The sequence below is a fragment of the Sebastes fasciatus genome, chromosome 9 (assembly GCF_043250625.1).
Source record: "Sebastes fasciatus isolate fSebFas1 chromosome 9, fSebFas1.pri, whole genome shotgun sequence".
Classification (NCBI taxonomy): Eukaryota; Metazoa; Chordata; class Actinopteri; order Perciformes; family Sebastidae; genus Sebastes; species Sebastes fasciatus.
This window is the reverse complement of record NC_133803.1, coordinates 24,842,675-24,869,601: the sequence shown is the minus strand read 5'-3', so window position 1 is coordinate 24,869,601 and position 26,927 is coordinate 24,842,675. Positions and strand designations below refer to the sequence as shown.

Genomic DNA, 26,927 nt, shown 5'->3' with positions numbered 1-26,927 from the left:
TTCAGGAGTCAACCTTTGCACAAATTTAGGTCAACACGGTGATTTTTAAAGCAGTGATAGGCTGTTTTATATCTTATCAGCATTGCTGTGATGATAGACACTGTGTTCTATTCAGTGAAATCTAACTATACAAGGAATCTCTGTCTTTCTGTCTGTCTTTCTGTATGTCCTTTGCATATCTCGAGAACTGTTTTCACGATTGACTTCACATTTGGCGGGTGTATTGCTGGGGACCCAAAGACATGAAGTGTTGAATGTGGTTCAATTTGGCCAGAAGCTGGCGCTATCACAATGCACCGTTTACGTTTTGGCCTTTAACTTTTGAACCAGAAGTCTCAGAAACAAAATTTTCCCTGGATTTTGTGGGTCCAGACAAATTGATTTATTTGCGTCTAGATAGATTTCCCACCATTTTTAATTTTGTCCAAATCTGATTTTTTTTGCTACTACTTTTGAACTTTTGAACAATCGTCACCAAATTTGGTACTAAACATCTCTGGACCAAGCTGCAAAAAGTTCTTTTTTGTATTTTTGCTGCTCCATACAGTTTTGCTATAGCTGGCCCTCAAAGTTAGCTCAAATGCTGTGGGCAGGGCTTATATTACAAAACAATGTCATATCTCCTGAATGCTTTGTGCTATTGGGACCATATTTGGTGGACATGTGTAGATATAATATCTGAGTGACCATGGCAAATTTGGTGTTATTTGACCAATAGTTGGCGCTGTAGCAGCATCATCTATCTATAAAGGAAGTATTATCTTATTGTCTCTCTGTGTATGTACAGTATGTATGACTGTCTTTCGCATATCTTAAGAACAGTTCATTCAATCAACTTCACACTTTGGCGGGTACAAGCAGCCATACGTGGTTCTCGACAACGCTAAGCCAAGCAATCAGCCCGTTCTGAACAGGCACATGCTCTGAACAAGCCCTGCACTAGTATATCAAATGTTACATGGTTTTATAAGAAAGATGTGTTTTCAATGCCAGTACTGTCAGGTAACATGGACGCATTAAGCTGAAAAAGAAGCATCCAATCAAACCCAGTCAGATGAGATGATTTGGAGCCTGTATAGCTAATCTAGATAACTCTCCCCTCATGTTTCCTGTCTTGTCTCCAAGCTGCTCTGTGGTAGGTCAGCACTCACCCTCTCCATGTCTCTACCACTCTGAAATGCTGTTTGAGTGCAGTTAGGGGTCGTGACCCCTTTTCCAGGGATGTGTTAGGCTTGCATCGGTGTGTGTCCATCTCTGCCCCCTCTCCCCATCCACACAGCTCCTTTCTTATGCACCTTGGCCCCCATTCGCATACACATTCACATCCAGAGCGAATACACACACACACACACCAATTTGTTAGGCCAAATGAATCTGATTGATTCACCCCGTTTAAAGGGGTGTGACAGCAATGCAGGGGGGCCTTTTAGACTTCCCCTCAGGAAGTTAGAGCTGTGGGCTGCGGCATAAACCACACACACACACACACACACACACACACACACACACACACACACACCTAGACATTTTCCCTCCAGCTTAATGAGGGTTCCTCAAACCTGCCGACCATTTAATGGGGACAACAGAAAAGGCCGATGATGTCACCTGTGTGAAATGCGTTGCTAGAGGGGCAGCACTGCTCCGTATAAATGCAGTGGTCAACCTGTCTGATTTAACAGCGACCTTTTGCGTTAGTGGCGTTAGAGAGAGAGCTGTGATGTCACCAATAAACAAATGGGTTGTAACCTCGGCGCAGGATGTAACTCACAGCCGGGAGGCCGTTTTAAGCCCTTTAATGACAATTAATGTCAACAGGACAATTAGTGCACATCCACTGAAGTGCTTAACTGTAGATGGGGCTGGTGGTGGATCGATCGTCCATACTTATCCGAAGATTGATTCAGACACAGAGAGGCCGGCGCTCATTCTCGCTGTCTGCGAGTCTCATTTTTTCGCTTTTCTCACTGTTCTCTCTCCACTTTCAATCGATAGGAGAGGGCCCAAAAAAAGCTATGCAGAAGAATGGACACTTTTTCTGCATTAAAGGGATAGTTCAAGTGTTTTGAAGTGGGGTTGTATGAGGTACTTATCCATAGAAGGTGTATTACTTACAATAGATGACAGTCGGCACGCTCCCAGCTTGGAGAAACAGACAGGAGCACCGACACCGGAGCAATGCAATGTACTGCTGTGGACGAGTATGGCAGAAAAACATATTTTAGCCACCTAAAAGAAAGGCTCACCTAAAAAAATAGATATCAGTTTAAGTGTACGCAATATTTCGAATATTGTTATTGCTTTATCTTGCTGTCTCTTTCCGTCTCCTTTCCAACGATGAAACTGAAAGTGAAACTTATTTATGCTCTCTCCAAAGCCAGTAGGCTAAGATGACAAAAACAGTATAGATACGTTTCACTTTCAGTCCAGTTTGCAGTCGGAAAATTGTCTAAATATAGCGTACACTTAAACGGATATCAATTATTTTAGGTGAGCCTTTCTTTTAGGTGACTAAAATAAGTTTTTCTGCCAGTCCCCGTCCACAGTGCTGTATTGCTTTGCTCTAGTGTCGGTGCTCCTGTCTGTTTCTCCAAACTGGGGGTGTGCCGACCATCATTTACTGTAAGTAATATACTGACTATAGATAAGAAACTCATACAACCCCACTTCAAACTACCCTAACTATCTATCCCTTTAAGTGGACGAAATAATCGCATATTTAAACCACTTGCCTTTTTGATTTGTTGAACACCAGGGACAACCCTCAGGCACCCACTAGGCCCCACTTTGAGAGTCACTGGATCAGAAAATACTCCAGTACATTTCTCTACAGCTGCACGCTACACCACTCCTCTTCTTCTCTGTCTCTGGTCCATTGTGGGTGACTAGACTGTGGACAACCACTAGCCACTCCCCTGTCACCCATCCTGCCTTGTGGGTGGGTGGGTGGATGGGACGGCGGGTATTTTGGGATGTATCCATGTGTGTACAGAAAAGGAGATGGGTTTGGAAGGGGGTGGGTTTGTTATTGTCACAGGGCAAATTCCAGGTGGCAAATTCCTGGCATGCTTGTGCGGCAGGATCAGTAACCAAAGGCCCGCGGCCGCCCCCCTCCTGCCCGGTCCGGGCAACCCCATTAATTGTGTCCGACAGAGGGAATTGGTTTCAATTGACCCTCATTCAGCGGCCCTTTGACTGGCAGACAAAGGACACAGCCACGTGGAGACTAATGCTAGGGCTGAGCAGCCTGGAGGTGGTCCAGTCCCCACCAACCTCCTCTCTCCTCTCCCATGGGTGTGATCAGGCTTTGGCTTGATCACGCTTTGCATCGGTGCTGATAAAACAGGAAAGCGCTAAGGAATGGTTTTGAAGATTTTGTGTGATACTTCACAGCCTGCGATCTCTTTTAACCCCACATAGAGCACTCGTGTCCAAGCCACATTCACGCCTGTAGTGACTAAAGATGCAGGGCATGTTGTCCAAGACCTGTTGCAATAAAAGAGACCCTACTTGTATTGTTGAATTTTCAAGGAGGTCCTAAATTACGGATGGCAAATGTTATTATAATGAAGATGGAAGCGGGCAGTGAGCACTATGCGATCGGTGTGGGATGACATTTTAAACATAAATTTAAACGGTTGATATTATTGATCTCAACCATGCATGTAATCCATTTCCTTCCATTATACTGTACGCCTCCTTTAAGATAAATACTGTTCATATTATTCTTTAGATTAAGAATTATTAATTCATTAACATTTTAATACACTTTTAGTTCCCACTGCCTCAAGCTGAAGCTAATTTTCCAGTTTTCCAAGGCATTTAATAAGCCTTGTTTCCAGTTCACATCTCAATGTGAGCTGTAACCAGTGTGATGGGGCAGACAGATTTACAGTAGTCAATTGTTGTGGGTATAAGTGTTTTTTTACATTACATTTTACATTTTTTTCTTAAAAAATCCCTCAAACCGATTAATCAATTATCAAAATAGTTGTGGATTAATTTAATAGTCGCCAACTAATCGATTAATCGTTGCAGCTCTAGTCCAAAATCCTGCAGGATCAGACAGGTGATTCAGACATATTGTCACTGCCAATATGTATCAAGTTTATAGTAACAATAAAGGTTACTATAATACAGTAACCTCTGAAAAATGTTATTATAGAAACTCATGTTCAGCCTTTCAGACCGAAGCTGAGCAGTGCTCAGTCATGGCGCCAGGTCGCATAACCCTTGTTGACCCGTTCACACCTACAGCAAACACAGATATTTCTTGGTGCTTCAGTCAGAGGGTGGTATGAGGTGTACAGCGTGAGAGAGTGTGTGCGTGTCCCCGGAGGTGGCCGGCGGCCGTGAATCAGCGGTGTCGATGACAGGCTCAGGGCTCCGTGCCTGGACTCCTAGTATATTTAAAATCCCTCCTAATTAAACTTAATAGAATGTAAATTTAATATCTGCAGAGATTGTGTGCTGCTGGCCGGCCTGCTCCAATTTAAGGATTGATAGAGGCCAGCGGGAAGGTTAATTGCTGACTTGATCTACTGTCCCTGTGACATGGTGTGGGGCTGTTTTAATTGGGGCTGATCTGCTGCTACATGGACAGATTTCATTAGGGCTCGCTGGCCTCTCGCTGACTGGAGGAGAGAGGTTTGGATCAGCGCCCCCTGTCTGCGTCTGCAGGTAGTGCAGAGGGCCGGACCAGGCATCAATCTTCCTTCCTTTGTCCTGTGTCCTTTCTCTCGCTTGAGCAGCATGAAATTAAAGGTGGGGCCCTAGACTAGCCCCACTCCTAATGAATGCTGTAAAATGCTCAGTAATGACAGGCCAGCATGGTAGATCAGTCATTTCTCACAGCGTGGAGTTACTCAACGCACACGCCCATGACAACACAGACAGAATTATAAGCAAGCAAAAAGACATATGAAAGATAAATTCTGTCATGTGTTCTTTATTTGTGTTATGTATGTGCGATGCTTTATACATAAAGGTCTGGGAGGATTGCTTTGCTATTTTTACACATTTATAATCTATTTATAGATGCTAAATTTGCATTTTGGAAGAAATATCATTGACTTCACCAAAGAAAAACTCAAATATTAAATTTTTACTAATAATCTAATGGGTGTCACAGTTTACTCTAAATATGCGTCTGTGCATGTTAGCTACAGTCTTTGTGTTGCCCAACATGAGTTCATTACATTAGTTGATGGCCGTTGTCCCGGCTGCTGAACCCAGTCTGGCTAAATAATTTGCACCAGTAAAGGGTAAACAATTTTCCCTTTTTAGCCCGACTTTGACTAGCATGTGTGTATCTGGCCAGCTATAAATCAAAAGGCGGCCAGTGTAATTAAGTGTACACTACATTAGTCAGGCTAATTAATTTTGGGGGCCATCCATCCATTAACCAGCGGGCCAGCACTGATTGGGCCTCTGTTCTGTGGGACCCCTGACACTGGGGACTGCGACCCTCCTTGGCTGCCCTCAGTTTCCCAGATACACTCATGCATTTACGCCCAGAGTCACAGATGTATACACACACATGAACACGCACCAGCCCTCAAGTACTTAATCAGATTTGGACTAAAAAGAGAAGCTTATTGCATTAAATTTGACAGTTTTTATGTCATAATTACTCAGGACAAGTGTTTCAACAGTGTTAATTTGTGCCCAAAGACTATATTTAGTATGATATGGAAAAAATGCCACAAAATGTGTTCTGATTGGTCAAAAGTCTTGAAATTAGGTACGGACATACATTGGGAAAATATCTAGCAGTTAAACTTTGAAATTTTGAGATCACATGAAAAATCACACTTTTATCAATCGTCAAAATCAGGATTTTTGAAAATGAGGAAAAAGGCTAACACTGTGTTTATTAAATGTTTTCCTTATGAATGTTTACCGTACATATGTGTGCATATCTTTCCCATATACTTGATTGTGCTCCTTGTAGTTTCTAAGATACAGTCATTTTCTTATCATACTATATCTAGTAGGGGTGTAAGAAAATATCGATACACATGAGTATTGCAGTATTATGTTTTGCGATACCGTATCGATTTTTAGAGATTTATTTTAATCACATGCAGTTTTTTGAATGCAGTTCTAATGTGTTCTTTTCACCTATTTTAAAATGGTGTATTTGACTATTTCTGCATACTGGGGATCCCTAAAAGGGCTTAGAATAACATAAATTGGGTATCACTATAAAGCTGAGACTCTTGTGGATCCAATGAGTCGAGTTGTATTCATGTGTTATGATGTTACTCCCCATAGTAGCCATTTCACGTAGTGACTTCTTTTACTCAGATTTTACACATATGGTGATGTGTCTTTAAACAGTAGTCCCATGTGCCCAAAGACTAGATATAGTACAAGAAAAACTCACTTTTTAACCGAACAGTTTGACCGATTTTGAAAATGTTTTCACATTTGTGCTTTAGTTCCACTAAAGGAAATTAAAATTTTCAGTTGTGGGCACAAATGGGTTAATTTATTGTCAAATATGGAGCATTAGCAATGCTCAAGTTACTGAGAGGAGACTGTTGTATATGACTGTTTTATTGCTAGGACAAATTGTATTGACAAATCCTTTACATGTTGTTGTAGCCTCCTAAATCAATATACTTTTCTAAGACAACCCACCTGACACTGTCTTAATAGTCCTAATGCAGTAAACCCCTCCCATTTACCACACACCAGGTTAAAACAGCTACTATTTGACCCGCGCCTGTTTATGGCCACACAGGTGAAGCCTGTAATGGAGATGTTTCCTTACAACACAATAAAGGCATATTATCTAGCTAGAAGAGTCCAATCTATCACAATGAGGGCCCATTATATCCCAGATAACCCATCTGGATATAGAGGGAGACTATTCCCTCTAGACAACAGCGCCTGTTCTCTCTCTCTGCTCTCTGTTTGCCTTCGATGCTAATGAATACAGCGCTGAAGACACGGAGGGAAAACAGAGTTCAGCTATGAGGGCGTAACTTGAGCGATGCAGCTTTGATGGGAGCGCTGTCCATATCATTAAAACGCTGGCAAATGAAGAACAAGCAGTGGCTTCTGTTGGTCTTGCTCATTAACAACAGGCCGTTTGAGCCCGGCGCCAGCCATGCTATTGCTATTGTGTACTCGGAGGGCGGGGGGGGGGTTGCTGTGACTGGCAGCTGGGAACACCATGCCAACGGTGGGATGGCGTGACAAACCAAGCCAAGGATGAGGGCAGAGCCTGGCACTATCAGGGCCTTGGAGGGCGCCTTGCCTCGTTGGCCCCTGGGGTTGGCCCCGGTCAGGGATGTAACCTGAGTTACCCCTCGATCGGTCACCGCCGCCGCCTCTGTCCTCTCCAGATGTTTGCTGCACTACTGCTGCACTCTCACTCCTTCACCCAGAGTGGATTTAGTAGAGGAAATAGTCGGTTGGACATAAACAACTTGCAGTATGTTTGATACCTCCAAGAAAGATTTGTCAGCTATATGCTATTAATGCACATTGGATGCATAAAGGCAGATTTCAACCATGCTTCTAACTCTAAGTGTTGTGATGCATTTATTTATATCAGGCTGTTTTTTCTTTTTGATTATTGGGTAGTGAGGTTCTGCTGAAAGCCAAGTCTGTAATATGCAAAATTCTGCCTTTAAAAATCTAAAAGTGCTTGCTACTTAGTAGTAAGTACTAAGCAGCTCACAATGCTCCTAAATACACTCATTTTCCTGTAATTCTCCCTCACTCTCCAAGACTCACTCTCTCATTCTTTCAGTTATTTATCTTTTTTACTTTGTCCTTTCATTTTTCCATTCTGTCTTTCTCCCTAACCTCCACCTCTGTTTTGTCATGCAATTTTAATAGTCTCTAGCTATTTCCTCTTTATCCGAAAATGTCTCCTAGAACTCCACAGCATATGTCAGCAAGTTAGGGCCACAACTAATAATTATTTTCATTATCAATTAAGCTGCTATTATTTTCTCAATTAAGCGATTAGTCGTTAAGAAAGTAGGGGAATGTCCATCACAATTTCACAAAGCCCAGGGTGACGTCTTTAAATTGCTTGTTTGTTTTATCCAACGGTCAAAAATCCAAAGATAATCAGTTTATTAACATAGAAAACTAAGAAAACCAACAAATGTTCATATTTCAGGAGCTGAACTCAGTGCAAGTTTTGCATAAAAAACAATTAATTGATTATCAAAATTGTTGCAGATTAAATTTCTGTTGATCGACAATTGTTTCAGCTCTGCATCCAATCATTTTTTAAATTGTCTTTAAAAGATGAGGAAAAAACAACCACAGAAAAGACACAAGATATTAATTCTCTTTCAAAGAGCTCCATTCTCACAAAAAACTCCTGTTGAATCAGTTCTGTAAAGCAGATTATGTGCAGGTTTTTTAAAAACTTCTTGGCATGTTACAAACACATGGACAATAAACTTGTAATCTTGTTAGATGGTGCATCCCTAAATATCCCTGGGCCTTCCATCTACGGCTGCAACTTGTCGATTAATCTGTTGATTATTTTCTTGATTAATCGATTAATTGTTAAGTCTATAAAAAGAAAATGTTTAAAAATGTCGATCAGTGTTTCCCGAAGCCCAAGATGACGTCCTCAAATGTCTTGTTTTGTCCACAACTCAACGATATTCAGTTTACTGTCATAGAGGAGTAAAGAAACCAGAAAATAATCAAATTAAGAAGCTGGAATTAGAGAAATTAGACTGTTTTTTCTTAAAGAATTACCCAAACCGATTAATCGATTATCAAAATAGATGGTGATTAATTTAATAGTTGACAACTAATCGATTAATCGTTGCAGATTTAATAGAAAGTTGAGAAAAACAGCAACTATTTGTATTTAATTCTTCCTTAAAAAAACAATTGTTTCAGCTTTACATCAAATATATTCTTTAATTGTCTTTGAAAGATGAGAAAAAAACTACCAGAGAAAAGACACATGTAAAGTCTCTTTCAAGGAGCTCCATTCTCACAAAAACTCCTTTATTGAATCGGTTATGTGAAGCAGATTATGTGCAGTTTATTAAAAACACATGGACAATAAACTTCTTAATTCATCTTGTAGGATGATGCATCCCTAAATATCCCTGAGCCGTCTATCAGTGTAAGGATATCAGACATTTCATGTAAGAAAAGTAAAATGTTTTACATAATGCAATTTAAAATATTTACAGTTGATTTAAAATGATGGAGAAAAGTCTCTTTGTTTCTTGCATTCATTAGTAACCACAATGCGGTCGTCAGGATTATGCAAACAATATAAATATTCAAAATCTAATCAGTGAATAATCTGATCAATCTGTAAATTTAAATGGACTCAATACTCAATCTATGTCTTTTTTTATTTAATCCACCACACAATGTAATCTCTCTATAAATCACGAATAATCAACTTTCAGTCAGTCTCAGTCTCTCTTTATCTCTTGCTTTTATTGATGGCTGGTCTTCTGCCTTTGAAATCACGAGGAGGAACAGCACCAGCTAACAGCGACGCTATTATTTAGTCCAGATGAAATGTGGCATAAACTGTGAAGGATAGGGATCTCTTTGTGCCTTGTGTCCAACTTGTATGATGTCAGTCTATTTTTGACTAATGCAGTCCTCGGCCTTTGTGGCACAGAGCACAATAATTGTTTTTTTTCCCTCTCTGTGAAGGATGGAGTGGTCGCCAAGATAACAAACATTGCCTAAAGGGGGCTGTGCGCAAACATGCACGAACACCGTCTCCATTGCTGTCGTTTGTTCTAATGCATATGCAAAGAAGCAGTCTGTAAGAACGGCCGCACATGGCCGAATTCACAGCGCACTCAACAAGTTGGTGATTCAAACTATTCAAATGCAGGCAACTCGTGGTGTTTGACATTTGTATTTGGCTTGCAAAAGGAAAAGTACAACATGATAAAGTGTTGTGCTGTTGTTAAGGACGCCAGTAAGAAGTGCTGGGATTATTTAAACAACTTGGCCTGCAGGTTTCTCAGTGTGAATCTCTCTACTGTCAGCAGCAGAGTGATGGCTCATTGTAACACAGCTGTAAACCCGGTGTTGGCACCATGGGCTTTTAAACAACTCTGCCCTCTGACATTAAAAGTCGCCGGGCTCCATTCATATCCGCGCACAAATATCCCATCATATTTAAGAGGGCCCATTAAGGGCCACATTGAGAATTCATGGGCCTTTCTCTCACTCCCCCCATGTGTGATTTATCTGTGACGGCCATATTGCCGGGGCCCTTTCAGAAGGAGTGGCTCCACTTTTTGTCTTAGAGGAGGCCCAAAAACAATGCGTTTCAGGCCCATTTCTCCGCCAGGGCCTCCTCTTTCAGGGGGCAGAGAGAGCCGGGGCTGGCCTAACATCTGTTTGTGTCCAGAGCCAGGCGGGACCGGAGCACAGCGTGCCTCGGTGGCCCCCTTCTCCTCTCCCTGGGGGTCTTTGTTCCCGATTTCATGCTATCAGAGCGGCAGCATGTTTTCCTGCGCAGAGCTGTCAGGGGCATAAAAGGCCCTGAGTGGGGTCACATCAAGAGGGATGGGCATGAAAAATTGGTAAAATGTATCACAAAGCCCACCCACTAGATGGTTGCCTAGCGCCCTGTGGTGGGGTGTCAAGACCCCTCCTCTCCCCCTCCCCTCCGTACCTTCCTCTTTCCCCTTTCCTTGGCTGATTACACCTCTCTCTCTCTCTCTCTCTCTCTCACCCTGGCGGACAAGCACATCATTTAGATGAAATGGTGCAAACAAATTAAAGGGTGGTGCTTCAAATGAATCAATGTTCTTTGTGTGTGAGGAGGGTTTTGTGCCTCGCCGGGGTTTTTCTCCTCCCTGTGCACCCTGGAAGCATGATGGTCTGGTCACCTGCCGCCTAGCCTGAAAAAGCCGTCAAATGCTTTGGTAGCTCAACTGTTGCTGCAGAGAAGAAAAAGACATTTATTGTTATAATCAGGGCTGTCATTCGATTCAAATATTTAATCACGATTAATCGCAAATTAATCACACATTTTTTATCTGTTCAAAATGTACCTTAAAGGGAGATTTGTCAAGTATTTAATACTTTTATCAGCATGAATGTGGGCAAATATGCTGCTTTATGCAAATGTATGTATATATTTATTATTGAAAATCAATTAACAACGTAAAACAATGACAAATATTGTCCAGGAACCCTCACAGGTACTGCATTAGCATAAAAAATATGCTCAAATCATAACATGGTAAACTGCAGCCCAACAGGCAACAACAGCTGTCAGTGTGTCAGTGTGCTGACTTGACTATGACTTGCCCCAAACTGCATGTGATTATCATAAAATGGGCATGTCTGTAAAGGGGAGACTCGTGGGTACCCATAGAACCCATTTTCATTCACATATCTTGAGGTCAGAGGTCAAGGGACCCTTTTGAAAAAATGGCCATGCCAGTTTTTCCTCACCAAAATTTAGCCCAAGTCTGGAGCGTATTTATTCTCCTACAGCTAGTATGACATGTTTTTTTCTAGTTTCATATGATACCAATATCTTCACTGTAGCTTTAAAGCGAGCTAGAATCAGCTACAACATGTATTCATTGATTGGATCTTATCTAATTAAGTTGCATATTTGTGGTCTTGTTGATGGTGCTAACCAAGCTCCAGCTCTCCTTAAAAGGTACAGAATTAGACTTTCATTAATTGTTAGGTCCTGATCTCTATCGAATACCAGAGTAATGAACTCGACAGCGTTCCTATTGGACCTTCACTAATCACCAATCGCTGATTGGGTCTTCAATATTCTGTAATTGACTCAGCAACGACAAATTACCTCGATGTCTGTTTCCTTTAATTGATTCCCAGCTACAGCTACGGTGGAATAGGTAGATTAAATGAGGGTGCAATGTTTTCAGGTGCTTAGTAAGTGTTTATACTCCGTATCAATAGCTCTTCTGTTGGCCATGTTTAAATGTGCTGCAGTGATTGCTTCGCGGTTGGATGTGAGTTTGTTTCCTCATTAACGGGATAAATGCTCTTTTTAAGTCGGAGGCGTTAAAAAGAAAACATGAATGGCGGTCGCGCTGCTGGCCTTCGGATCACAAACACCCCCCTTTTTTTTGGAAACACAACAACCGCAGCTAACAACATTCAAATGAATGCCACATTAAGGTGGCTATTGAGCAATTTAAGCATGCATGGTCTTATTGAGAGGTTGAGAGAAGCCGCTGCGTTAAACAGTCTTGCAGACATCTGCCGCGGTTGGTTTCAAAAGTGCTGACTAAAAGTGGCAGGGGAGGGAGGTTTCTCCAGATTAAATCTCTCATTAGGTTTTCTTTGTACAGGTGGCAGTAATGTGTCAAGAGCCCGGCATGAGACAATGTCCTCCTCTTACTGGGACTAATATGCCTCAGGAGAGCCCACCCTCCTTTTACTGCCACTACTTTACACAGAGACACGGTCACAATGAAGCATCTGGTGGCCTTTTCCTGTGTGGAAGGCTTTTCCATGGCCATTGTGTCTGCTTGTGTGTATGTGTGAGAGAAAGAGATCAGGAAGCTTAGTACATTTGTGGCTCAACTTGTCTTGTTTAGTGTATTAGTATGAATCTTTACTTAAAATGTTTGTTAGATTTCTGAACATTTGCGTCCAGCTCTGACTCTTGGTGGGTGGGTGGGTGGGCAGGGGCGTGCTTGTGCATCTCTGTGTGTGTGTGTGTCTGTGCAACCCCCCAGTAGTGGGAGGTCGCCGGGGTCAAAGTGATGAATTTTTATAGGCCTGTTCCCTGTGTTTCAGCCCTGTCCCTTTCTCTGCGCGCTGCACTGCCTCTCAAAGACAACCATGCAGGGCAATTTGTCCTGCGGGGCCCTGCAGAATGGGCCAGCAGAGAAGTTAAATACCAGGGGGGAACACACACACACACACACACACTCACACAAAACATACACATACATTCAGTTTCTCTCTCACACACACACACACACCCCTCCGTCCTGTTGTCCTGAATGATTTGTGGCCTGTCCATTATCCATTGCGAGGGGACAAATGCTTTTGGCCGGTTTGTGAAGGTAAAGCCAGAATGGCAGCCCTCAATGCACGCCATTGTTTTTAGAGAAGTTTCCCAGATGTTATAATGCACAAGATAAATAGGGCACATTATCACTACCTTGCACGCCCTCTTACCTCTCCGAGCTCGGTTTTTTGGCGAGGGCGTGGCAGGTTAGGAGACCCCCTACGACGCACTCACTGCCGTCAAACCCTCGGTGTCAGCTCTCACACTGCAGTTCATGGGAAGGGGTGAGGGTTTGTGTGTGAGTCGGGGTGACACAGGCCAGGTTTACTAGGGTCAACTGTTGACCAGCGGGTCACACGCAGGCTAACTTTGCGGGTGATAATGTGTCCACTCTCACCTCTCGTCCATGTAGAATCCCCACGCTGCTGCTTCTGCTACTGCTGTGTGTGTCAATGATGAATCCACAGTGTTTGGAGGCATTAAATTAGCCAGCCACAGGGAGAGAGGAGTGGATAACTCTGGCTTGTGTCCAGTCAGATCGGGTGGGGAGGGTCACAGCTGATTTACTGGCTTTCCCGCGTAATAGCTGGCAGGAAAGCAGGAGGCCGAATTTGTTGTTGCCTTCTTTGGATGCCCCCTTCTACCCGGCTCGGGCAGATGTCGCAATCATGCATGCGGGGAAGGGCGTGATGAACGGTGGCGAACGGAAGAAAAGTGATCGGAGTGCTAAGCAATTCGCGCTGAACCTGCCAGCCCCGCTGGCACACCTTAACTCAGCTGGCAGCACCGCTTTGCGTGGCAGCGAGAAAATAATGGCGCCTTCTGACAATGCCACGGCCCCTGCTGACACAAAGGGGAGCCCCTGTCCTCTGCCTCTGGTAATGAAGAATGAATAGTTAGCTCATTGTCCACTCATCCTCTGTCTCTCTCTGCACACAGTCTCATACCCTCTCTACCTAATTGAGGTTTAATCACTGAGTTCTCAATGCACTCAATGGATTATTATATTGGTGGAATGACAGTTTAGTGTGAATCATTGCATGGGATCGGTGTGAGGGGAGGAACATAAACCCCGGAGGAGTTAGGAGGACTTGTCCACTGGCTGGCACCCTGTTAGGTCACAAATCTCTGCTACTTGTTCACACTTGTGATTCTGATTGTATTGAAAATACAAACTTTACTGACATCTACTAACCAGGCGTTTCAAAACTACTGCGTCTTCATCAGAGTCAGTATTGACAAAGTCCTAAAGCAAATACATACAGTATATAGTCAACCATTAGGCATTAAGTCAAACAGGATCTCAAATGTGGTTTAAAGGAGTTGCCAAGTGCCATAAATCATACACTTTATTTAAATATACCAGAGGTCAACTGATAGTGTATTTTTAAAGGCCGATATAATATGATAGTTTGGAGCAGGAAAAAGCAAATAGCCGATTAATTGGCTGATATCTTCTTTACCTCTTGCAGCAGTCTAGTCAGATACTTTTGCATACACCGTTTTTAATAAATCTCCGAATTTAATAATTTGTAAGGGAATATCCTGAAGTGTGATTTGGTGGATTACATCATTGGAAAATGTTCTATTTATTTGCAATGCGCTGTTCTGTGGCTTACAGTATGATTACTTCTGTTGTACTTTCTTAAATGCCACTCTTACAAACCTTACAAATGTTCATGCATATTCTCGTAGTAAGGAGGATTCTAAAGTGTGCAATTTCATTTCAAGAGAGAACGCCAAATTGGTACAGTAAGCAAGTTAAAATAACAGTGAATGATTTCTTTTCCTCTCTGTCTGCCTGTCTTGTATCTGGGACAAGGAGCTGATAGTGTTGCGTTATATATTCGATAGATAACTTTTTTCTCCCCTTCTACCTTGACTTCATGTACGAAGCCTCCGTGCAAAATGGCGATGTACATCCCCACGTGACTGTGCAGCCATCATTCACTATCAGAGCCCAGTTTCGGCGATAACGATAGTTTGTAAAACGTCTTATTGGTCTACCTCTAAAATATACTGTATAATATACTGAAAACAGAGTTGCAAGTATACAAATAAATCTTTAAAGGATCCTACTAACAAGTTTTTCCTGTGTAGCCAAAGCCTGATATGTCTTATTCCTCTGCGCCGTAGAGCTCCATTGTTGTCCAAAAACTATTAAAAACACATCAGTGAGCCACACTGTTGCTCTGAGTGACGTGTTCCTTCATTACCATGAACACACTGCAGTTTATTTTGACTCAATCCCACATTCACCGTCCTGTTGCTGTAAATACTCACTAGAGCACCAAATGTGTATTAATCTGCAGCTGAAAATAGTCCCCGACGAATGCACTATTTACTCCTGTTTGAGTGACATTTGCCGAGAACTACAGTGCCCAGCTGATTTATGAAATTATTTTTTTATTTTTTTATGAAGCTATGCATTTGGGATTGTTGACAATAAGAAAAATACAGAATAACTCCAGCTTGTCTTTTACATTTTCCCTCCTTCTCATCTATCAATTAGCTTTGGGCCAAGAAACAAGAATATTAGCAAGAATCAGCAGAGATGGTTTTATTGTTTTTAATATATTAAATATTTATTGTCAGTATAATTGAATGTTCTTTTTCTGTGGGTTCTTCCCATTAGTCTGTTTCTTTTCTAAATGCTGACATGTAAAACTCCCCTGTGTGTGATATGCATTGTCAGGGATGCCATAGTGTTATGTGTGGGTTTCTTAGTGTTTAAGTTGGGCACAGTGTCTCGTCTCCATCTGTTGGCAGTACCACAGACAGAAGGCCTGAATATGTGTGTGTGTCTTTGGTCTCTGAAGTGGGACAGATTGCTTTAACCTCTCTTCTAAGGAGAGCAGCTGGAATAGAGAGCTCCTTTAAACAGCCGCTTCCTCCTTCGACAGTCATGAGATTATCCTCCATTGATGCACAAAGGCAGCGCCTTCCTCGGCAACCCCTCGTCCCAGCCCCCCGGCCTCTGGCCCTCTACAAACACTCAGTGTTGACCTCTGACCCATAATGCAGAGATGTGATGCCAAGTCACTTTGCAGGATCAGCTAAAGAGCCCAGAGGAGTGAAGACATCCTCAGTGTCCCCTGGTCTACAGCTGCTTTTCCTGACAGTATTTTCCCATCGCTTGGTTTCCCCTCTCCCTCCCATGACTAATTGTCACATATTAAATAAGGAGCCAATCGCAGCCAAATGAATTATGATAATATCATTTAGGGTGGTCAGTGAGAGCACGTCTATGTGTAATGTGCTCAGGAGCTTTGAAGGGAAAAGATCCGTGCAGAGATTCTGCACAAGCACCTGGGCTCTGCTGGCAGTAGGAAGGAGACACCACTGCATTGATATGGTCCTAAGTGACAGCATGGGATTCTCATTTTACCCGTCTTGGTGAATCTTATGACAGAGCCACTAGGATGAGCGAGGCTTGTAGGCTGTGTGTGTGTGTTGGATGAGGGGGATGTTTTTCACAAAGGACGACAGTAGGGAAGCTGTGATCAATCGGGTGCAATCAGCCGCCACCAACTGCAATGACACACGGATTGGTGGGTCAATGAGCTGATGAATGGATCAATCAGCCACATGTCTGCTATGCGTCAGTCCAGCCCAGGACACCCAAAGCACTAGCCGCACAAGTGGTTGTGATCCACTGCACTCGTCATCTTTAGTTTGTGTAAAATATTAATGAAAGGAAATTGTTTTATCCTGTCCAGTTAGAGTGATTGTAAAACACATCTTAAAGGAACAGTGTGACAATTAGGGGGATTTATTAGCAGAAATAGAATATAATATTAATAAGTATGTTTTCTTTAGTGTATAATCACCTGCTAATAAGAATCGTTGTGTTTTCGTTAGAATGAGCCGTTTATATCTTCATAGGGAGCGGGTCCTCTCTCCAGAGAGTCCGCCATGTAGCCCCGCCATGTATCTACAGTAGCCCAGAACGGACCAACCAAACTCTGTTAACTTTTCCTGCTTGGGCCGGAGTCGATAACGTTGCTCGCTCCAGTCGCCGCCGCTCCCTCTCTCTTGCTTCACCACTCACTTCCCACGTACACACACACTCTACGCACTGGCTCTTCTCCAAATGACTCTAGAGAAGGACAAGATAGATAGTTCTCCAACACGCTTGGCACATGGGAGAGGCTTCAGTTGGTTGTAATGTCCTCACCTCACCGCTAGAAACGGCCAGATTCTACATAGTTAAATAAATCAAGTGTCTTCAGCTTCTTTGGGGCCAAAAATCAGCAGTGGGAATCATTAGTTTTCATGAAGCTGAAATAGTTTCATTCACCCTGGAATGTAATTGTTCTGAGGAAAGACACTTTCCCCCACAAGAAAAGGCAGCATTAGCTAATTGTCTTTTTTTTTTTTTTCTTAATTGAGTCTTCCTTGCAGTGACACTCTTGGCACAAGTTATAGGCTAACATGACTACAAAATCTGTGGTTCAATTATCTCACTGAGAATGATGTCACCCCAGTCTTCTCCAGGTAGAAACCTATATGTATGCTGTTACCGCTGCCAAACGTAGAGGACATATTCATGTTTAGTGATGACCGTGTTTTGATCCAAACCCCGTGTACCGGATTATCAAAATCATTTGAACATGAATGGAGGGGGGTATTTCCGTCCGTTGGATATTGATGCTTATTGTGCCAGTAGGCAGTGTGAGCTTCTGGCCTCAGTATTAGCTGTGAAGTGGCCAGGGATTTCTGCTTGACTGAGTTTTTGGATTTGCAAAGCGGACGACAGAAGGGGGCTCGCTTGGAAGAATCACAAAACCCCGATGCTCGTAGAATCCGAAAACATTAATGTCCTTTTGAAAAAGATGTTTTTTAATATTTCAAACTAACAGTTTTCACTACACTTTCTCGAAAGGTTTGTATCTTATATCTGAAATTAATAAAAAAAAATTGTGTTAAACAGAAAGTACACCACATGATCACATTTGGTGCTAATCAGAGATGACAAAAACTGTCTGTGGTTGTCTTTGCTAGTTGTGGTTACAATGACTTTTTGACAGGGAAAGTATCTCTTGCCCTTCTCACTAGCTCCTTCTTTGGCCTATTCATTGCACAAAGCTGCTTAAGCGCACTTAAGCGCATTAGCATTTGGCTGCCAGGGGACCATATTGACCCTGCATTTGGATGGCCTAAATGAGTGAAAGATGGAGCGATTTGTTAGGGCTTTAGAAAGTTGCTTTTGGGGAGCGGGGGTGAGCACGGAGGAATGGGGTTGAGGCATCGGTGGGGAGGGGGACGGGGGACGGCAGAGAGTTGTTCCACTTTCTCTCAGGCCACGGTGTTTGTTCTAATCTGGTGTGCCGTTTCTTCGTGGCCGAAGCAGGACTGATTTGTGACATTTCAGTCTAAAGGGCCTTTTTCTGCTCGCTATATTGGCTTGACCCGATTATCTAATCTGTGCTTTGAATTTCAATCAGGTCACCCGGCCTCTGCCGTGTGGTATGGGAACCACTGGCTGAGGGATTACCTCATTCAACTGTCTTCAAACACAGATGGTCGAATGTTTAACTAATTGTTAAAAGAGTCCACAAAGGGGAATTTAACCATGCACACAGTCCATGGGGTCAGTACATAGACCCAGATAAAGAGAAGGGACAGTGAGGTGGTAGTTGGTGGGACGGTTCTTTAAAAATCATTCAAATGCGGCACAGTGTAGTGCATGGTGTTGAGTACAATGGCTGCAGTAATAGTTCACTCTCAGAGCGTTATAAGCTACTGTACAAAGTGTATGCGCATGTGTGTGATTAGCCCTGTCTCCTACAAAATTACGTTCCCATACAACTTAACTGCATCCTCGGTTATGTTAGGAGGGAAACGTATTATGGTTGCAGTTTTAACCCTTTACGATTCCGCCTTCTTTTTTAGAGTGAATGGGGTGGGGGACCGGGGATATTCAGAGGTAGATAAATAGTCAACAGTAGATGTCATATAAAAGTGGTCTACATCATCTGAAGGCTGGGAACCTGCAGATTAATTTGAGATTCAGCTCAGCACTGTGTGTCAAGTTGTTCTAGTCATTAATAAGAAATAAAAAAATAAATAATTAATTAATTAATCAATTAAAATAAATTGTGAAAGTGCATAAATGCGTAGAACATGAAGATATAAGTATATGATGGTCAATCCCATGCTCTGTTATGTCTCATAAATTGCTGCAGCAATTTTGGGGTTGATACCATTTGTTACAAAGATTTGGTGCTAAATTTAACTATTTTTTACCACTGGAGAATTGATCAAAATTATCAATAATTCCTCCAAAATACCACATTAAGACACCAAGACCTTGAGGAACACCGTAGAAAAGGCCATGCTGTGATTTGGTATCAAAACATTTTCAAATTTGGAGATTTCTGCAAGAATTGCATTTTTTGGCGATTTGATGATGAGCACTTCTGTTGTGGAAACTGCTCAGAAACCCCCTTATTGTAAATCTACCTAGGAAAGCCATTCATCCTCTGAATGCCCTAGGTCTATAGTTCGTGGTTGTAAAGTTTCATGAGGCTGTGATTCTCCTAGAGGTCACCACAGGTCATTTTATACAGTGAGGTCTAGTTTAAAAAAATGGTCTCACTACAATGAAATGGCTACTATGGGGACTAACACTTCCAGCGGCCATCCACGGACTATTTGGGATACGTTCAAGACAAACGTAATCCGCGACAAAACACATTTCCCTTCAAAGGTAATTGAAAATGCAGTCTAGTTGTATGGGAACATCATTTTTAGGAGACAGGGCTGTTGCGATGGTGTGGGAGTTGGCTACACTTTCAATAAGTAATGAACATCTGGGTAACAAAGTAAAATAAATAGGAATTCATAAATGGTTTCCATTTTAGTAAAAATCTTTTTTCTCATGAACCGGCGTGTTTTCCTTACAGGATTTGACGTTCACATTCTTCTTTGTATATTTGTGATGACTCCCTCTCTTCCTCTCTCCCCTCCAGAGTCTCTGCTCCACTGCCACCCTGCAGACAGTCCGAGCCGCCGACACCAACGAAGTCGACAAGCTAATATTCAGAGAAAGTGACAATGACCGAAAGGTAAGCGATACTGAATTAATAAAGGGGAACACCATCTAAATTAAGAATTCCGATATGTTATTTCCATGGCCTAGTAAAGTCCAATCAGTATTTGTGAACATGAGCTGCTGCTCTCTCAAAGCCAGAAACCAGAGAAGTAAGGCTCAAACCTCAGTCGCTAAACTGGTCAATAAGTTCACACATGAACGTGCTGAATAGAAGTGAACACTGCAAATAAGCTACAATAGTTTCCTATCGGGGAGAACTTCTGTGTCAAAATTTAACTTGATGTGAAAGATTTGCGTGGATTTACTTTCGTCCTGCGTGCAAATCCACTGATTGTGGACACGATTCCATTGAACTGAATTGATTTGGCGTCCAAATCCCTGGTATGAGGCCTTAATAGGAATATGATGATGCATCTATACTTCATGTTGAAAAGGGAATATTGCACTTGTCGACTTGTAATTAAACCTTCAAATACTAATTATTTTCTAGTTGTATATTTGTCATCTACTTCAACCTGAGTTATTACAGGTTGTGTTAACACGGGGTGTAAAGTGGTGTGATGCCTCGTGAGACACGTGTAGAATTAACAGTGCTGTGCTGTTCATTAGTGCTCTAATTACAAAGTGCAGTTCACATTAGTATTGGCATTAATCAGAGCTCCGTTTCTCTCTCTCTCTCGCCACTGATTCAGGTTGTTCTTCAACTTGAAAAGAAGCTTTTTAATTATGTCAACCAGGACGTTTTCCGGGAAAACAATGGGACCTCAGTAAGTCACCCCTTTGCTTCCTAATTCTTTTATATATCCATCTACTCTCTCATTTCTCCACTTCCAGTTGTTTATTAAAAATTTAAATAACTTCATCAAATGTATAGATGTTCTTTTTCCATTTTATAGTAACAACAGCTGCCATTTACTACATTTCAAAATTGATTATCTGTGAAAGGGACAGCGCACAAAAGAAAGCCAAAAGTTTAATTGCCGCTACAAAATTTGATTTAAGGGCTTTTCTATATTTGGATAGTAGGTACAGAAAGGCTAGTGTAAAGGTAAATAAGCTTGTGCATTGCTGCAGCTGCTGATCTCAGTCATGCAGATTCTTTAGTTGATGCCCTTGCGTCATGTCGCCACATAACAGACACTCTCTTTGTCTCTACTGTGGGGCCAAATGTCTTTTGAATAACTTTTATATGAGACTGAGTGTAGATGAGGTGAGTGTTAAACGTCTGTAAAAGAAAGACACCCAGTACACACTTCCACTTTTATATGGCTGTATATTACATTTAGTAGTTCAAAGTTGGACCTTGTTAAAAAAACAATGAAGGACACACACACACACACACACACACACACACACACACACACACACACACACACACACACACACACACACACATCAACAGATTAGACTGTGAAGCCACTTGTAAGGAAGCATCTATAGTTTATTGATGTTGTTGGCCAACAGTAAAATGTATGAACTTTAATTGAAATTGTATCGTGATGATATCTTGATATGTTTACTTTTGTCTGTACTTGTGTTTGCATGCGCCTGAATAAGGCTGGGTCACTGAGTATTTTTATCTGTAAAGGCCTAAACCTGATTGATTGACAGATGGTTCAAGATGCTCTTTTTTCAGCGTTGCTCTGCTTTATGTTTGTATACTGAATGCAGCCTCTGCAGACATACAAATCATGAAAGTTAGTGGAATTTACTCCACTACTTCTCCCCCCTCAGGTTGCTTTAAATTTAAGCAGTAAACGTTTTCAGCACTGTGAGATCATATCCCTAATTTACTGTGTTGCATATCAGCTTTTTCTAGCACTGAACTGAAGTTACATACCAACCCGATATGACGCCTAAGCATGTAATAGACCCGCCTGTCCACTAGAGGATAGTGTGGCAGTGTCGCGTTTTGCCTCGTTGAGGCGTGAATATTACACGTGTGTATGAAGATGCAGGGGGCAACAAAAGCACTTAGTTAAGTTTAGAAAAAAAGTCATGGTTGGGCTTAAAATAAGTATGTAAACCAAATAAAACACGGAAGCAATGTTACATCAACGTACAACACAACCACGAGAGTCTCAAACACCGGTCTCGTGGTTGAAAGCCCTGTGTTTGTTGGACTCCTCCACCTACCCTACCGCCCGCCATAAGCCGTCATTTTCACTTTTTATTCTCCGTCACCAACTCTGAGCGTAGCATATTCACACAGATGCATTTACATTGCAGTCAGTACAGACTACATGGTTGGAAAATGACACGTCTAAAGCAAGAACGGTGTTCTTATTGCATGCTTTTGCCTTGCACATTATTGTTTCATTCACACCCTTTTTCATGTGACCGGGCTGTACATACTGCTTACCCGAAATTCAGCATGACTCTGTGGGTTTAGTAACGCTTGGACACATAATGTAATTTGTGTGATTTTAATTATAGTTATATAGTCCAATATCACATATCACAAAGTGGCCTCAGCGGGCTTTACAATGTGTACAACATACGACACCCTCTGTCCTTGGACCCTCACATCGGATATGGAATAACTTAACCAAAAAAGACCCTTTAAAGTCTGTCTAAAATCAGTTTGTCCTACCAATTGGAAACCTGGTTATTTTTGAGGGTGAAATTTTAAACGTTGTCCTAAATAAGTGTTATTGTGTGATAATTTTTCCGGCCCCTAGTGATAAAGTTAGTTCACCAAAACAGCAGGAAGGGACGTCATTCAGCTGTTTAACCAAAGATGGAATTTGAAAGACCTCTGGCATGATGCTGGCAGATATTGACCCTACACACTATATACTGTTGGACATTCATTGAATGTGATCAGCAGAAATGTGTAGGAAGTGTGTAACAGTAGCTGTAGGAGGCTGACTTCCTCCTCCCTCCCTCTCCTCCCCTCCTCCTCCTCCTCCTCCTCCTCCTCCTCCTCCTCCTCCTCCTCCTCCACCTCCTCCTCCTCACCAAGCCTGACAAGATGGATGACATAATGGGGGCATCAGAGATAATCTGATGGTCATGGTCTAGTTAAACACACCATGTTATGATCCTTATAAAACAAACTACCTTTCCAAAAGGATAAATGTCCCTCCTCACACTCCTCCACTGGGGAAGGGGAGAGAGAAAAAAAAAATCCATTGCATCCTTCATCAACTGCAAGACTTGTACCAGCTTGACAGAAATTTAATTCGAGGCAGCTCTTGAAAATAATTATTGTATTTTGAGAGGAGTAATCATTGGCCGGGACATGATTGAATGTGTCCATGCCTATTGACTTTTGCTATGATTAATAGGTTTGTTTAGTCGATATTCCCATCGAAATTGTATAATTAATTATCCCCGACGCTGTCGCGGCGGGACGATGGAGAGCCCTGATGAGTATTTGGGAAGATTAAATTTTCCAGGCGCTCGTGGCGTCAAGGGGCACCGCGGGGCCTTGCTCCGGTGGAGAGATGGGAGGAGCATGATGTGTGTGTGTGTGTGAGTGAACGCATGCGTATCGTGCACGTTTGAGCTGTGCATCGGCACAGTTTCTTCCTCTCCTGGAGCACACACCCGCGGGGCCGTCCCCCTCCTCCGTCCCCATTGATTTTGTTTCAGTATCTCTTTATTGTAACTTTATCAGTGTGGTGTCGGCAGATGGGGGGACCGGGAGAAGGAGGGTGCGTTTGTGTACTCGCTGTAGTAAGTGATGAACCTTTCTGTCTGGCCTGCCTCTTCTTGTCATGCTGGCGGCGTCGTCCTCGGCATTACTCAAAAGCCCCGAGACGTTTTCAACATGAGAGGACATAAAAGAATAAAGAACAAATGCCGCTCCAGCTTAAAGTTTTATTCATTTTTTACCCGTCAGAAGCTCTTAAGTGGTAATACAGAAGCCGGGCTGAATGAAATCGGACCTTATAGGATTTATATAAACTGATGCTGTATTGGGTCCCTGGTTGTCTCTTTGTTTAGCTCACCTCTAAAAAGTATTGACTACTTACACAGCCTTATCAGAATAGATAGCATACATGAACCGCAGGCCTTATTTACTGTTACAGAGAGGCGAAGTCCCGCCCCTTCCGGTGGACTACAATGGGACAATGGCACAATGGGATTTCGGAAAAAATATGAAGGTAGTGACTAAAAGGGAGTCCGCAAACTGGGAAAACTCTCGCAAGACTGTTAAGGTTAGGCATTGACCTCGAATGGTTAAGGTTAGGATAGGTCGTCGGGCAGCGAGTTTCGCAAGAGTTTTTGCAGATCTCAGATCAGATTTCACAGTTTGCAGGCTCCCTTCTAGACCCGACCAAATATGAACGGTAGTTAACGGCGAGAGACAAAATATGTTTTTAATCCCGTTTGAATTGCGCCATGAATCACTCATATGATGTTTATCAATTTAAAAGATAATTTTGCAAGTCGAGAAAGTTGCAAAACTGTTGAAGTATCAGACTGTGAAAATACGTAATTATATAGACTACACACCCAAAAGTCACGTAAGTGACATATCTCTCTCTGAAGCTACAATGCCTGTGTGTTTCGTACTGGGATGTACTTATAAGAGCAACGGGTCTCGCTCGTTCTTTCTCTTCCCGACTGATAAAAAGACCAGGAGTCGCTGGATAAAACACCTCAAGTAAGATAACGTTTAATTTGTGAGTGGAACATAGCTAAGTTAGCTAGCTAGCTAGCGTTGGTGACGTGTATTGTGCGAAACAAGAGATGTAGTTCACTGAGCGGTTTCGCATAAATCTAAATGACACAAACTGAGACTTTCTTGACTTGTCAATGTCTGATTCATGGCACAAATCAAATGGGATCAGAAAAATATTTGCCTCTTGCCGTTGACTACCGTGCATATTTTTTTCTGAAATAAGTTCAACCTGGGTTTTTCACAGTCATTGCATAGTTATTCTAACAAAGCTTCTGAGTGGGGAAAAAAAGCCATAATTGTGCCCTTACTGTGGATTAATTTCCTTCCTCTCTAAATAATTTAATTAACATGGAGCTGAGAGTTCAGAGGTGCAGTGATGTGAAGTGTTTTGTTTGGGTCGGTCCCGCTCAACACCAATCGGCCTCTCCCCTCTGCCAGTGACAGTTTATCGCTTTTCCACACAAAATAATGAAGATCCCATAAAAAGAAGGAAAAATACGGCCTCTGCAATGAAAGCCAAGTGCGAGGTGTAAAAATCAAATTAAATGACCTTTCACCCCAACATTTATTGATGGGTTTTAATGGCAGCAGGTGTTGTCACAGGGGATATTTGACAACGCGTAAATCAAAGCACAATTACAGGTGGTGGACAAGCCGCCAGCACAGTGAGAGGGACAGTTGGGGGCCAAAGACGTCGTATTCCCTTTTTTTAACTTCCTGCCTCTTAACTATCACTGCCACTCTGATTTAAGAGCACGCTGATCGCCCAAGCAAAGTCAGAAATTTGAGCCCCATGACAGGGTAGTTTTTATCCAGACACTTCTTCATCTTTTTTCCCTCTGTGATATTGCCGGAGCTGCATCATCTCGCACCACCTCCTCCACAACTCCCAAGGTCATTTCTGGTTGACAAACTACTCCGGGCTTTATAATGTCATGAGGCCTTGAACCAATATAAGCTGTTTTTTTTTTAAAAAAACGCTGACCTGGAAGAGCAACAGAGCATCATGCTTAATTGACCTGGGATGAAATGTGGTGTGAAATTTGTTGCCGTGGGGGTTTTTATTCACCTGAATGAATTACTCAACATTCACTTAAGACGCACACCCCGTAGATACACACAGCCATATGTTGCTCATCCCCTGTTTAAACTGTCACACACACACATATAATCTGAGGTGATTTACCTCAAACAAACACAATCACACCGCTTATGTACAATGATGTTGGTGGTGCTTGCAGGTTGAACCATGAAACAGAGGAAAGGTCACAGTAGCAGCTAGGTGGCTCACGCTAACAAGCTGCGGCCGCGCTACGCTCATGATTGGCTCGGGCGAGTGTGTGGACGGGACCTCGTTACCGCGGCTCCACAACCCGATCACTACTGCGCAGACTCTGGCTCCAAATTACGTTAAGATCTCAAGATGGCATCTGTATAAATAGTTTGGATGGTGGCTTTTTTTCTTTTTTTTTAACCCTCTCCAAAACCAAGTGTTAAAAGTGTAAAGAATGCTTGTCTCACTCAGCGGCATTTCACAGCATGTGTCCAAGTATGTACTCTAAGCAGTCAAACAGGGTTATTCTATGAATGAATTAAGTCTGATCTCACAAGAACAGCGCTGTTTTATTACTTTAATGTCCTCTACATGGATCATCACTGGTGAGAATGCTGACTTTTTTCAGCCTCAGGCTGCGGTCGAATACTCTTTTTTGCTTCCTAACTGAATGAAGTGGCCGCGATGATAAAAGCTGGTCGAAGATGCGACACTGGACCATCCTTAACAAAAGGAAAGGAGATAATGTCGTCCCACAACTCCTTGCAGCAGCACCACAGTAGACCCATGTCCATAACATCCACCAACACATAATTACGTAGCTTATTGCAGTCAGATTCTCTTAGTCCTTATGAATTCTACTTCACATCTTTCCTTGACCTCATGACGTTTTCCATCAAGGACAAGGAAAAGTGGTTAGGAAAAGACACAGGATGCTATTTTTTAGACTATTCAACATTTACGTAGCCATCAATATATTGAAGATCCCTTTACAGGGTTCTTGTTTTGAAAGGAGTCAGTTTGAAACATTAAAAATCAGCCGGAGAAAGTGTTTTCAACCAACTCATGAAGCTAAAGTTAGCTTAGTTAAAAAAATTTTGAACTGTTGTTTTTGTTTTGAATACTTTCACACAGAACACAAATATTAAGTGGCGAAAAAGCGTAATTTTTTTCGGAAAAAGGTCAATTTAATGAGCTTTCGTAA

General features: G+C 42.3%; 1 protein-coding gene across 2 annotated transcripts in view; it reads left to right on the top strand.

Annotated features, from left to right (window-relative positions):
* The window catches only part of inpp5a (inositol polyphosphate-5-phosphatase A), a 170,059-nt gene that overhangs the window by 118,758 nt on the left and 24,374 nt on the right, over window positions 1-26,927 (top strand). For both annotated transcript variants that reach the window (XM_074646884.1, XM_074646886.1), the window contains exons 10-11: window positions 19,954-20,049; window positions 20,729-20,803. In XM_074646884.1, coding sequence (XP_074502985.1) covers window positions 19,954-20,049; window positions 20,729-20,803 — 171 coding nt within the window. The remainder of the gene's footprint in view (window positions 1-19,953; window positions 20,050-20,728; window positions 20,804-26,927) is intronic.